A 13,823-nucleotide genomic window follows, 5' to 3' on the forward strand; every position below is an offset into this window, starting at 1 on the left:
GTGAGCACACTCCAGGCATTGCACAGAATTAATCTTGTGCAGGTGTGTGTGTCTGTATAAATACGTATATATATTGAGATAAACCTTCAACTAGGGTAACAAAGATAGTTATTTCTGTTATCTGTATCTCTATCATGAGAATGGTTTTCATTATTTTATCTTGTGGATGATTGGGCAGTGAAGTAACTGGCTGCGTTGCCTGTCACCTGAAAGGGACAGAAAGGGGGATACATCATCCTGATTTAAAGGGTGATGCGGCATTGGCTTACGTTTTTGGATAGCTGTTTAAATGTTCCCAAGAAACATTCTTGCGTGATCTACTGTGATGTGTAACGTGATGCTGAGATCCGGATTGGAGAAAGCTGCTCAAGGCATGCTTAGTGTCTGTTTCCCCATTAGTGGCTCAGCTTGTGGCTCAGGGAGTTGAAATAAAGCCCAGAACTTCAAAACCATTGACCTTCACCAAGTTAACTTAATACAGACCATAGTTTAGCTTTTTGTGGCCTGCAGGAACTAGACCGGATTAATTTATTTTATTAAATCCCTAGTTCTTCTGGTGCTGTGAAATAAGCTGAGAAATAAAGGATTGTCAGACCTTATTCTTTGTGAATTTGACCATGAGTAATTGTTTGTAGACAGAGTGTTGCTGCCTCTATCCCCATTACCAATAAAGGATAAATTTCAGCAACCTTAGGGATAAGCTTATCTGACACATTGTTAATCAAACCCTTGGCTTGCATTGGGCTTGTTTCTGCTTGATTAACCACAAGCTTTGGCCTTTATGTAATTTGTGATTATTAGGATTTTTTTAATCTGACAGAAGTGCAAAGGCAACTCGTTTCTCCCTTAAATAGTGATTCATCAACAGGAGCATTGCAGAGCTGGTGGACGGTGGCTCTTGCTGTTTGATAGAGTGCCTGATCTCACCAGTTGCAGTTCAGGCATTTTAAGGTTAAAATTCAAAGCCTTGCTGTTGTTTTCTGCATGCCCTGCTCCGGGCCTACGTGTTTAGGAGGGTGATAACACTGCCAATGGCTTCCTGATGTTTACTGCCTCTCCCCTCTGCAATGCTGGTGGAGCTGCTTGTGCAGGACCTGTCTCCAGCTGGAGAAGTTGTCCATCGTTTTCCCCAGCATGAGAGATGACACATGTATGGGAGAAGGTGTGAAGAAGCTGAGGAGAGTTGTGTGTCCCAGTGCTGGCATGTGTCCATGAAGTGCACATGCTGGAGGAGTAGATGCACCTGATGGAGGCTGCTTCTCCATTTCAAGTGGGCACAACCCCAACCTGTTGCTTTGCAATCGCAGATTGATGCTAAAATATGTTTCCCTGGGCATTTCCATCTTAACAGCAGCTGGTCTCAAATAAAGTACCCTGGCAACATATAGTGCCGTCAGAAGGAATTGCCTGCTTCTTGTGAAAGATGCAGCATGGAAATAATGTGATTGCAGTTGAGAGAGCCTCCAGAGAGTTTCAGGTTGTAGCAGATGCTTGGGGAGGTATGGAAGGTGTGCTGTTAGGATAATGATGGTTAACCATAGATCAAAGTGTGATAGTCCTGTCTCTGCATTTCCTGAGAAGAATTTTCTTGGTCCCCGTCTGGGAGGGAAGGGGAAAGGGGAAAGGAAACCTGGCTGTAGGAATAAGTCTCTGAGTTTGACCCAAGAGACAGTCCTATTTAAGCAGGATTAGTACTCTATTTTGCTCTGCATTTTTAAACAATGAGACAGTATTCAGAATTAATTTAAAATAGCAGGATCTATAGTTAAATCACAAGCTACTCTTAAGAAAACAAGCCTTTTTTTTTTTTTTTAGAGTGTATGAGGTCTGTCTTACTCAGGTCTGTCTACTCCCTCTGGAATACAAGATGCTCATGAAGTTGCCTGAGAATGCGCCAATATATATATATATATATATGTATATAAACCTATTGAAATCTATGGGATAATTGTGCAGCTCAGTATAAAATTTAGCCTCATTTAGTGGAGCACTTGAGGAAGAGCTAAGTACTTGAGTAAAATTGTAGAAAGGGAGTTCTGCAAGGCTGGAACACAGCCTATTATTCTTGGCTCCTCCTTTGCTGTGGATCAAGTTTACATGAACTTACAAACATGTTTGTTTAGCTTGCCCTGAGAGAAGCTTCACTTCTGGTGGAGCATGAATTTCACACCCACGGTGTGAGCTGGCAAACTTGCTAAGAATTCTGATTTTTTTGCAAGACAGCATCAACTTTCCCACTCGTCCCATAGAGAAGATGAGCTAGGCACCCAAGATGTGCTTATATGCTGAGATTTACGAAGAGGATGATCCAAGGTGTAATGGGTATTATCCTCTCTTATGTGTTGACTTTTGGGTGACTAACTGGAATTTTACCAGTGTAATTCAGTGTCTACATTGCAGATGGATAATTTGTGTGTGTGTGCATGCCAATGTAGTTACAGCATTACAAGTTCTTAATAAAGTCTCCAGTAATACAAAACACAGCTGAGAGTAAACAATTGGTTCCAATATTTTATTAGGTGCAAACCATGCTTTTCAGCATGTGTGCATGGGGAAGAGGGGCAGCTCCATCAGAGAGCTTCTTGATTTGGCTGAGCGAGTGCAAACAAACCTACGGAGAGGTGATTCAGCCAAATCAGAATGTGGGATTTGTGTCCGTCATCCCTTTTTTTTTGTAACAGATATTAAGTCATGACTCACAAATAATCAAAGTATTGTTTCTATAAATAAAGATTGAATTGATCTGTGCTTTCAACAAAAAACAAGAGTATTTTATATTGGCTGTGTAGGATAAAGCCTGGGAGCACTTGGGTTTAAACAGTTTCTGGGTGGTACCGTAAGTACTGCACAAGAAAGAAGACCGTAGGAAAGAGGGAATAGCTGGTAATTCCTGCTGCACTACTATGTGTCCCAGAGCACTGGAAGGTGGTGGGCGCTGTTAGAGAGGATATGCCAAAGATCTGCTGTTTACCAGGTGCATTTAATAAGGAATAATGATATTTGAAATGAACAGGTGAATTCAGGAAGAGCAGCTCTTATGCACAGTATCGCAACAGAAGCAGCAGAGGTTGCTTATCTCTTTTCATGATGAGCATCCAACCCATTTCAGAGCTGCTGTACTGACATCCAATTTTGCCAATTCACAGGGCTCAAGTAGAGCATTTTAGATGTTTATAGCAATCAAAGGTTGTGTTTATCTTGGACTTGGGATGAAGTCAACCCATGAGCTGAACACTGAAATTATTTTGTTAACTCATTTTGCTGCTACCTTGATGAGCTATGAGAATAAGTTTATATATCTGAATAACCAGCTAGCTAGCTGGATGGATGTATGGATAGTCATCATTTTAAAGCTCTAGTAATTTTGAAGCTCAGTACTGAATTTGCTGAATAACGTTACGGCATGCAGTATAGTTTATAGTTTATCATTTAAAAGCATGTCCCCAGTTGTAGGTTGCACTCCTGGCTGGTGAAACACCATGTGGGTATGATCAACTGATATTTTTATATATACTTCTGATGGCTTTGCTTTTGGCCGTGTGGAACAAATACAAGGACAAAGTAGTTTGTTCCTGTTCTGTCTCAACATTTCACACTTGTTTGAAGTGCTGAGTGTACTGGCATTCAGCATACACAATACTTATTGTTTCTTTTAGGTTTTATTTTGTCTAGGGTTTGCTTTGATACAGCAAATCATCTAATTTTTTTACAGTTCATGTCCCTTGGGGCGCAAAGTGTATTTTCCAATGGGCTTAAATGGTTTAAGAAGATAAATCCCCCAGACCTCCAAAGAGATTTGTATCACGGATCATGGTGTTTTTTGAAAACCCCATTCAAAAGGTGCTGAGCGCAAGCAGTTGTGCTATGAAGAGGAAGGGTCATGGTCATCTTGCTACCAAACACCAATATTTAAGTGAAATAACCACTTTTATGGCAAGTCCTTACCTCTTTCTCTTCCTAACTTCCAAATGTCTGAAATCCGGGGAGTGTAAGCAACCCCTCTTTTGTATGACAACCAAGAAGTTATTGTTTTCTGACCTTTTTTTCTGAATTTTCCTGACTTGCCTCCATACTGGCCACTGGGCAACACATTGTTGAGACTGGAGAAGAGTGGCAGGGTGAGCTAGCCAGGCTGTGCATGGCAGTGCCACCAGGCTGAAAGCCAGTGGCTAGACCAGCAGAAGTTTGTGGGAGAATTTGCTGAAGAGTGCCCTTATTTTTTAAAGTGTGTGTCAGTTTATTTCAATAAAAGCAATGGAACCCAAAATAAAAAGTTGGGTATATATGCTGTGGGTCTGATGACTTGAAGTTATGTACGAGTGTCCCGCATGAGTGATGCACAGTTAAGAAGGTGAAAGGCAGTGGAGAAGCAAGAAGAAACAAGTTTCCTGATTTCCAATGGGGCAACTGGTTTCTTGTTTCTCAGAGCAATGACATCTGTTTTCAGTCTTAAAAGAGGTATCATAACTTGTGCAAGGGTTGTTCAGCAGGAGGTGCATCATAAAGCACTAGCAAAGTTTATTCTGGAGCAGGATCTAAACCCTCAGCAAAGGGGGAACGAACCCTTTCCACATTAATTTGACAGAAATCCTTCTACCTTCATCACTGTTGTCTTTTTCTGTTGGTAATTTTGGTCACAGGCAGGCTTCTACTGGAGATGAACAAACTACGTGTTCTCCTAGGATAAACATCTTAGCTGCTGGTTTTCAGATCACGTTTATATTTATATGGACTGGAACTGTGCTGTTGCCAGACCAACCAAGTGGGAAAGTTGGCCTTGCTCCACATAAACAGCTCTGACTAAGCAAGCCACGCTAAATTTGGAAAAGAATTAGGGGAACTAATTTTTCAACTGCCTTGGAGTATTTTATCTCCAATTGCCCCATGTTATCATTTCATGGGAAGAGTTTCTATTACTCATGACTATTTCCATCATGTTTATTTTCAGATAGCATATTTTTATCTTCTGTAAACCAGAAGAGTTTAAAGATCTATCGATGAACAATGGATCAAGGAGTTGTCCGCTTCTCTTCCCACCCACAGGTAGTGTTGCAATTCCTGTTGAGTGGAGCGGTGCAAGGCCAGGTCCTCGTGTGGTACCACTCACAGTCTCATCAAAAAACCTTTTCTTCTAATTTTAATAGGGGTTAGTATTTTTAATGTGGAGATCCTTTGCAACAAGAAGTGCAAAGACTGGAATAAAGAGCCTGAAACATTTGCTCCTCGATTCATGTTTTGATTGATTTGTAAATACAGTCTGCACATAAAAATTACATTGATGTCATATTTCTCACTTATACATATTATGAATTGCATAGTTCCTTTCTCTTTGGTCATTGTACTTCAAGCTGATCTAAGATGTTGACAGTGAAGAATCACACTTCTGAGCCGGTTTAGCCGTAATTGAAAGACTTCGCCAAAATTACAGGTATTTCCTGCGATTGTCGAGCATTTTTTTGCAACACCAGAATTTTGTTCTTTGTCCCACTTCCTCTACAAATTTTTACTGCAGGATGCAGGCAGCAGTCAAGTGAAGTCCAGTGTCCCAGAGCCCTCTGTGACAGATTAAGAGGCCACTGCAAGCTGAAAAAGAAAAAGCTGCAGTGGAAACTAGGGGTAAACCCTGAGCAGGAAACTCCACCAGGGCTGGGGCCAACAACATCCTACTGCTGGCTGGGAGCAGAAGAAAAAAAATGCCATAAAGAAGGTTTTGGAAAAGCTTTGTCCTTATTTGAAGAATAAGTTTATGCCTCGCCCAAAGCAGGCTAGTTTTTAAAAGGCTGTCAGATGGGCAAGGATTTTCTGCTTCACCAGCACTGGTATCCTGCTGTTATACACAAGCACATCCTATAACGGGAAGGTCTCAGAAAATTTGGTCTCTTAAAACTGGTGAGTTGTAATACAGATTGTCACCTGATGCTTTCCCACAAGTAAATCTGTGAAAAACTTACATACTTGAAAACTTAACCCGGCCTCCTGACATCCCTCCAGTTTTGTGTAACGACTCTGTGAACGCGGCAGTCGGCCAAGCCATCTCCTCCGTGCACCCAGGCAGGGCTCGAAGGGGCAGCAGGTTTGTAAGCCAGTGGTGCTGTGTGATTGGAAAGGGGCAGGAATGGGGCAAAAGGCGCTTTCAGTTTAGTTGAAGGCAGTGATCCTCTTTGTGCTTAAGAAGGAGGAGGCTCCAGCTCACCTCTGAGCTGGTTACACGGGAGTAGCTGGAATGAAAGGTGGTGTCAATATTGTCCCTAAACTTGAGGGATGTGTCAAATTCTGTGCATCAAACTGAAAATAAAATTGCAGAAGCAGAGGAGCTTTTTCCTTTTGCATGCACATGCATGTAGCTACAGTTATGTAAATGTAATTATCAGGAACTTATGGAGTAATTAAATACTATGGCTATCCAAATTGATGAAGGTACCTCTAACAGCCTGGTAGTGTCCCACATTAGGAGCAGGTTGGAGCTGGACCTGAAGTAAGCACCTTATAAAATCTTTCGCCATTGCCCATCTCTGCAAACTCCTTAGCAAACTAGCTATTTTTCCATGGCAGTCTCACCCACACATATTTGGATATTTTAAATAGAAATAAGATAGCCAGAAGTGATAAGTCCTGGACCATAGCATCTCCTACACTAGAGCATCCCATCCACTTTCTCCTGTAAAATCCCATGTGCTTACTCTCATAATGTTCCACAGCTTTTCTCTTTCTTTAACCGTATTGAAAATTATATGAGATGAAAACAGGCATGAACATTCTGGGAACTGCACTGACATTTAAACCCTATTTTTTGTTGAGAAATGGCAATAAAGTCAGTAGTAATCCAGGAAGTTTTGCAATGTTACTTTAGAAGGACTATGCTTATGTGCTTGAAACAGCAAATCTGTCAAGACCTCTCTCTGATTTCATCATAGCTGCTGCAGACTCACAGCCCGTTGTGTAAAATACAGAAACATCATGAAAACTACCTTTTGGTGAATCGCTTTTGGTGGTAGTGCTGGTGGGCGGCTGGGAGGAGTTTGTCAATCTGGGAACATATTATAGGATGCAGGTGGTTCAGCTCTTCCAGGACTCAAGGTCACAGTGCTTCTTGCTGGTTCCCCAGTTTGGCCCTTCAGGAGTGCTGAATGCCAGTCCTGGTTTAGGAGTCCATGTGTATAAAGGCTTCAAGAAATCTCAGTTCGAGAACTTCAATTTTTTTGCCTTATACAGAAAATTTTATATTTTTTTCCCCAAGCAGAACAAAATAAAATGTTTAAAGCGTCAAAACTGCTTGAGGTGTGAAATTGCATTTCTCTGTTGTATGCTTCGAAAAAACTCTTTGTCATGGGCCTCCTTAATACAAGGAAGAAAGGGATTTCTCCAGAATCCAGGACTGTCAGGATGCTATCTAGATCATAGTCCAGGTTTTGGTTTCTGCATTGCTGCAGACTCTTTGAGTCACATATATGCACATGGCTTTAACTTTTAATTGCACTTCTGTCTGTAAAGCATTATTATCTCTTTGATAGGGTTAATAGTTAATTACTTGTAAATTGCTCTAAGTTTCTCAGAAATGAGACTGTCAGTGTGTTTATTGCTATTATTGCTACTGAGATCTTGATCATAGCAAGACAATACAAGATTAGTGTTTATTGCAGCGTGACTTGAGTATCTGTTTACATTAAAACAAAGAAGAGACTGCAGTGCCCAAGCCTAGAAAACATCCTTTGTAGGAGCTTTGAGTCAGCTTTAAAACCTTGCTGTGTGATACAATTGGCTAATATGCCTAAATGCTAGTCAATATCACTTGTCTAGATGTTTCTTTTAAAAACCTTATCAGCTCTTGAACACCCACAGCTCTGTGTCCCAGAGAGAGGCAGATAGCATCTTTTTTGAGATAAATGAATTTGGGGTGTGTTTTGCCCAGTCTTAGAAGGAAAAACAACATTCAAAACCCAAAGTTTTCCTGTATGAATTCCCTCTGTGCTTGGTTACCACAACAGCTGAATGAATCTCTGAGGGTTTCCTGATCCGTTGTGCAGCAAGTGACTTCTTGTACACTCTGGCAATGTTTTGGGTCACTGGTCATAACTGCCTTGGTTCTGCATTACAGTTCCTGTACCCACATATATTAAAAATGATTAAATTTCTATTTCTGCTTCAGGAAAAACAGAGGCTGTCATCAAAAACTTCAGCCCGCACTACAGACGCCAGTATGCGGTGGCTTTCTGCAAGCATGTGCAGGATGAGCTGGAGCAGCACCGGGATTCCCAGTCCCGGTTCCTGAAAACCAAGGTAGGAGGGCACGTAAGCCCTTCCCCGTCCTCAAGCTGCCGTACAGCTTTGCTCTCCTGCATGAAATGATTAATGTGTTAACTATTTAAATCACACATTTAGTACTTGTAATATATAAAAAACATGAGCTGGAAGTCTATCAGTCACTGACTAGGCTCAGTTTTCTTGTTTTTCCCAGTATTGAATGCTCTCAAGTAAAGTTAATACACGGTACAGATATGCAAAGCTTCTAAAAATCAAACCCAAAGTATTTTTAAAGTTATTTAAATGTTTCTATATATACAAGCACAGTACAGAATTGCTCTTTCAGCTTCTTGTATTGGATAGTTGAATACATAATAAATGTGTATCTAGGACATTTTACATGTGTACTTTCTTATATATAACCCAAGCGTACACAACAGATTTGCAAGTGCAGATGTTGGATTTGGTTCAGCTAGGTTTTAGGTGGAAAAGTTGCGTTTGGGTGCAGGTTTAAAGCTATTTTTGAAAATTCATCTTTGTTTTGATCTTGCGTTGTTGTCTTGTCGAAGCATAAGAACCATGACATGAGTTTCTGGTACAAAGCATGCATTTCACAGAACCACAGAATGGTAGGGGTTGGACGGGACCTCTGGAGATCATCTAGTTCAACCCCCCTGCTAAAGCAGGTTCACCTAGAGTGGGTTGCACAGGGTGGCGTCCAGGTGGGTTTTGAATATCTCCAGGGAAGGAGACTCCACAACCTCCCTGGGCAGCCTGTTCCAGTGCTCTGCCACCCTCAAAGTAAAGGTAGAGTTGGACATTTGGACAAAGCTAGTTGCTTTGTGCTGATTGCAAGGTTTTGCAAAAATCTTGGGACAGAGATCATACATTCAGGCCACAAATTTATGTAGGAAACTTAATTAACTCTTTCAGCCATGGCTACAGGGTTCCATAAAGAAGATGGCAATAATCCCCTCTGTGAAGTGAGCTATGGAGAGCTGTTTTTTATTAGAGGAGGGGAGACAAAAAGAGAGACAAAAGTCTTTTTATTAGAGGGAAATGCAGAAAACCAGCCTTCAATATCAAGAAGATACAAATCTAAATTTTTTGGCCACATTGGAAATTACAGGAAATGGGCACTGGAAATGCTCTTGACATGAGTAGGGTAAAGCAACAAAGTGGGATGCAAAAGGTGGGATAATAGAAGAGAGGTGTCTTTCGGAAAGAGGCATATCAGTTACAAGAGCACAGGTGCAAAAGCATTACAAAGAAATGGGAAATAATATACTATTTTATGATAAAACCCTTTGCTGCATCAATGAAATGTTTTTAGTACATAGTGGAAAATGGGAGATTATGAACTACAAATCATCTTGCATTCAGCATGCCAACTAAAATGTAAATAAGAATGTTTCTGTCTCAGAAATCTGGAAGTATTGTTGGAAGGCAGAGCTCTTCTGCTGCCTTCTCACCTCAGGTGACAAGAATTTGTTTATGTAGTATCTGCCCGAATCAGAAAGTTATTTATGACTCCAAATTGCATTTGAAGACTCAAAAGCCCTCGTAGGAGCCTGATGGAAATGTAGAAATAAAAGCTTCAAAATGGTCAGTAATCCAGAATCATTTAAAATCTCGAAAATTGTCATTGTAGCCCCCATTGGAAGCTGGGACAGTCTTATATGAAGCAGAGCTGATGCATTTTGCGGAGGATCTGAAGAAGTGGAAGGACAGATACGTTGTTATCAAAAATGACTACACTGTGGATTGCTTTGAGACTAAAGAGGTAAATGCTTCTTCCTCTTACATTCTTCTACACTCCCAAATAAACTGTAGCTGCTGCTACCTTTCTTTTAGCAATACTAGATGAAAAGTTGTCCTTGGTGAGGCAGCTCCAGCCTTGCAGAGTGGGCTGGAAGCTCCACGGGGATGGTTGAAAGTACAACTAAGCGCCTTGCATTGGCCATATACGTTTGCAAAAACTAGCAAATCATTTTAGCAGCACTTTGAACTTTCCTTTGCCTACCACAGAATGCTTCTTATCTGTATGTCATTGCAATACGTCCCTGTGCTTCCCCAGTTGGATTTTAAGAAGCAGGTTTTGGGTGGCTTCAAGTTGACTACAGTGAAGCTTTTTCTTTGGCAGCTGCCATAGTCAAACTAGTCCTGGCTGACAAACAAATAGGGCTTACAAGAAAATCCCATCCTTTTACCTCCTGTTTTGTCCCTAACTCTTCACTGTGGCTGGTAAGCACTGAGAGGGTATTTTTAAATATGTTTTTTTACATTTAGCCAGGTTTTAGATTTGATACATCTAGGGAATATATCCAAAATTGAGTCTGACAAAAAAAAAATCCCTTTGGGGAATATCCCTGTGCATTAGCTTTGTCAGAGTTTATGTTTCTCCTTTCCTTAAATCTCGTTTGACTCCCTCTCTCTTGATTTTCCAGGCCTACCAAAAAGGAGCCAGCCCTAAATATCATGTTCTTCCTGCAGGAGGAAAAGTACTGACTTCAGAAGAAGATTACAATTTGCTGTCTGATAAACATTTTCCAGATCCTGTTGGTAAGCCCTGCTCAAAGCTGAGCTGCCAAACCTCAGGCTTTGTTCCTTATGCAGACCTCTTCTGGGCAGGTTTTCAGGCTAGACTTTAAAATGGGGCAACAGAAGATGCATGCAGGCCTTTTCCTAAGTCAAAGCACGGCTCCAAAGTGGACGCACACAGAAGATGCTATAAGCTAATGTTCAGAGAAATGCTGGCTCCCATTTTTTTCCAGCATCCCAGCACAAAGCCACTGGAAGCTGTGCAGAAGCAGGGCAGGAACCACACCACCATTGTTCCCAGGCTTTGTTAATATTCCTGGTTTATTTGTTTCCATTTTTAGATGCCAGCTGCCTGTGTTGACTCACAGTTGATAATAAGTCCCACAGAGAGGGCAGGAAGGTTGCTGCTGCTGAGTTTGTTGTTTCTGGGACAGGAACTGCTGTGGTCCTGCCTGCCCCCACTCCACAAAGATGGAGAAAATTCAGTCTTTAAGGGAGCAGATCTTGTGTTGCAGAGTCAGATTTGGAAAATGGGATGCCACATAAGGAAAGGGATAAAGGCAACGTGTAGACAAGGATTTTTTTTAACTTATGGCTGTTGTGAGATATTCCCCTTACATCCCTTTGCCAAGGTGTAGGGTGGTCAGAGGGTAGTATGGGGCAGCGGTGCCTGGAGATGTCCTCTGTGTGTCACCACAGCTCTGCAGGAGTTTGGGTTGAGCGATGTGGAGCAGCCCAAGGCCACTTGTGGGCTTCCCATGGCTTTCCCTTCACAAAGAGTCGCTCAGTTAGTCTTTTAAGGCCCTTCTTCCCTTCTGTGCAAGGCTGAAGACCCTCTGAGATGAACCTCTTGTGGCTGGGCTCTCAATGCATGGCACTGAGACAAGATTGGGTTTGATCATCTGTAAACTGTGTTGTATAGCATTCCTGGTGCACAGTGACTCAGGGCAGGTGGAAACTGGAGATACTTAATGCTTTCTTCGCTTCACCTTCAAGGGCTTGAAGTGACAGTTTGTAAGGCTGCCTTGCAGTTGTATTTGGAAACCCTGGAGGCACGGTTGTTCCTACACGGTTTAATGCAGTTCCTATATGGAAGACCATGTGCTCCTATATGGTCTCTATGGGGAAGAGACCAGAGCTGCCCACTAACTTACTTATTTGCCATGAAAACATTTTGCCTAGCAGATACAATCCAATGAAATAGTTTCTTTGAAATTTTACCAAAACTGTGTAGTTTATGGCTACCTTGAATACACAACAAGAGGACATCAAGTTGCTATGGTATAATGTAGACGTGGTTGGTGCCTGCTGAGTTTGCCCATGCTAGCTGTGTCCCCCTGCCCTCCATGCCAAATCACTTGGATCAAGAAGGAGACTTGATTTTTTCATGTCTCATGATTCCCTGCTAGCAAAGGTCTGTTCTCTCTGTCATAGCAGAGGAAAAGAGCCAAACTCCCCATGAAACCTGCAGATTTCAAATGGAGATGTGTTTTTCATGTAGGGTCAAGTGAGAAGGAAGTCTCTCAAGCCTTCGTTCAGCTGCCAAGGGAGTTCCCGGTTTACCTGTGGCAGCCCTTTGCCCGGCACAGCTACTACTGCTTCCCGGAGCCAGAAGCTCAGAGGCAGTTCAGTGCCATGCTGGAGGACTGTGTGAGACACTCAAACCACGGTGAGTGCAGAAAGGGCCTCTTCCTGTACGTCGTTCGCCCCGGTGAAGATTTAGATAGCTATTATAGTAAAAAAGCTGTAGAAAAATGCAAGTCACTTACGAAAGATGCTTGGCTTTCAGTACCTGGAGGAATGCATTAACATACCCCTTCTTGCTCTGCTGGGAGCAAAGGTAGGTGGGATTTGAGCTGCAGTGTAGTAAGCTTGGGTAGAAAATGTTAGAATTGCTTTGAAAGTGACATTCCCCTTTCTGTCAGCTCATCTAAATCCAGTATCATGGCACAAAATCATGAGATGTTTTTTAAATATGGCATGGCACACTCTCACCTGTGCTTGCAAGCTTGAACAATGCATTGTAGGTGTAGTAGACCAAGTTTGTACAAGGTGGAAGGAATGTAGTCTCCCAGTACATTTCAGTAATGTTATACATGTATCACCAATGGTCAAATATTTCATCTTTTCTGCAGGTGTTTAGGTGGCAGTTCAGCCCCAGCCATGTTTAAGCTTTGTAGCAGGAACATGGATGGTGTGTAAGACAGGGAATTGATTGTTTGAACAAGGATAAATTTTAAATCTCACTTTCTGGGTATGTTAGACTAGAAAACCTTAAAAACCCCCAAACTTGTGAATTGCTAGGAGCAACCTTGCTCCCATGAAACTGAAAGACCATTTATGAGTTGGACCCTTCAGAAAAAGAAATGCTTTCCTGTTTTTCAGATGACTTTTCTTTTTTTCCATCAAGCTGACCTGGTTTCCCCACTGGCGTCCCAGCTCTTCAATGCTTTTAGTGTGGCTTTAGAGTCTCATCTGCTCCTGCTGTCCTTGGTGGGAGATGGGAACACTCAGGAACTTCTCCAGCAATCTCAGCTACTTGGGCCTGAAGCCTGTGCTTGTAGACAAATTAATTGAGATGCAGGGTGTGAACAGTCGCTTCTACTTACAGAAGTGGCTCCCAGTGTATTTTTTTTAGCTGTCACTTTTGTCTCTTGGTCATCAGCTTCACCCCATTACCCTCAGACAGCTGTCTCACACTGTCCTTCCCAGATCCTTCTCAGCTGCCATCTCCTTTCCCTTGTCTCCACTACCAAAGGCATTTGTGATCTCCTTTAGGACTCCACTCCCATGATGAAAACACACATTACTGTAGTTCTAGGGAGTTTCCTAAGATGTGCAGTTATTTGTATGGTGCTCAGTGGTGGTTGGTGGCAGGTGCTTTCTTCACAGGACACGCAGGATTCTCAGTCCTGATGTTAGTGAGCTGGTGTACACTCCCCTGACACTCAGTGGTCCCCCTCTCCAGCTCATTTCCAAGCCATGCTGAATGTGGTGAGACACAGCATGCCCTCTACCTCTGGCAGCCTCATACAAACCAG

At 42.1% G+C, this 13,823-nt stretch overlaps 1 protein-coding gene across 1 annotated transcript in view; it reads left to right on the forward strand.

Moving 5' to 3' along the window:
* The window catches only part of NIBAN1 (niban apoptosis regulator 1), a 65,042-nt gene that overhangs the window by 22,482 nt on the left and 28,737 nt on the right, over nucleotides 1–13,823 (forward strand). Inside the window, exons 2-5 of the mRNA XM_086463038.1 lie at nucleotides 8,147–8,277; nucleotides 9,893–10,024; nucleotides 10,689–10,803; nucleotides 12,284–12,451. Coding sequence (XP_086319164.1) covers nucleotides 8,147–8,277; nucleotides 9,893–10,024; nucleotides 10,689–10,803; nucleotides 12,284–12,451 — 546 coding nt within the window. The remainder of the gene's footprint in view (nucleotides 1–8,146; nucleotides 8,278–9,892; nucleotides 10,025–10,688; nucleotides 10,804–12,283; nucleotides 12,452–13,823) is intronic.

Source organism: Leptosomus discolor, chromosome 3, assembly GCF_034619465.1.
Source record: "Leptosomus discolor isolate bLepDis1 chromosome 3, bLepDis1.hap2, whole genome shotgun sequence".
Classification (NCBI taxonomy): domain Eukaryota; kingdom Metazoa; phylum Chordata; class Aves; order Leptosomiformes; family Leptosomidae; genus Leptosomus; species Leptosomus discolor.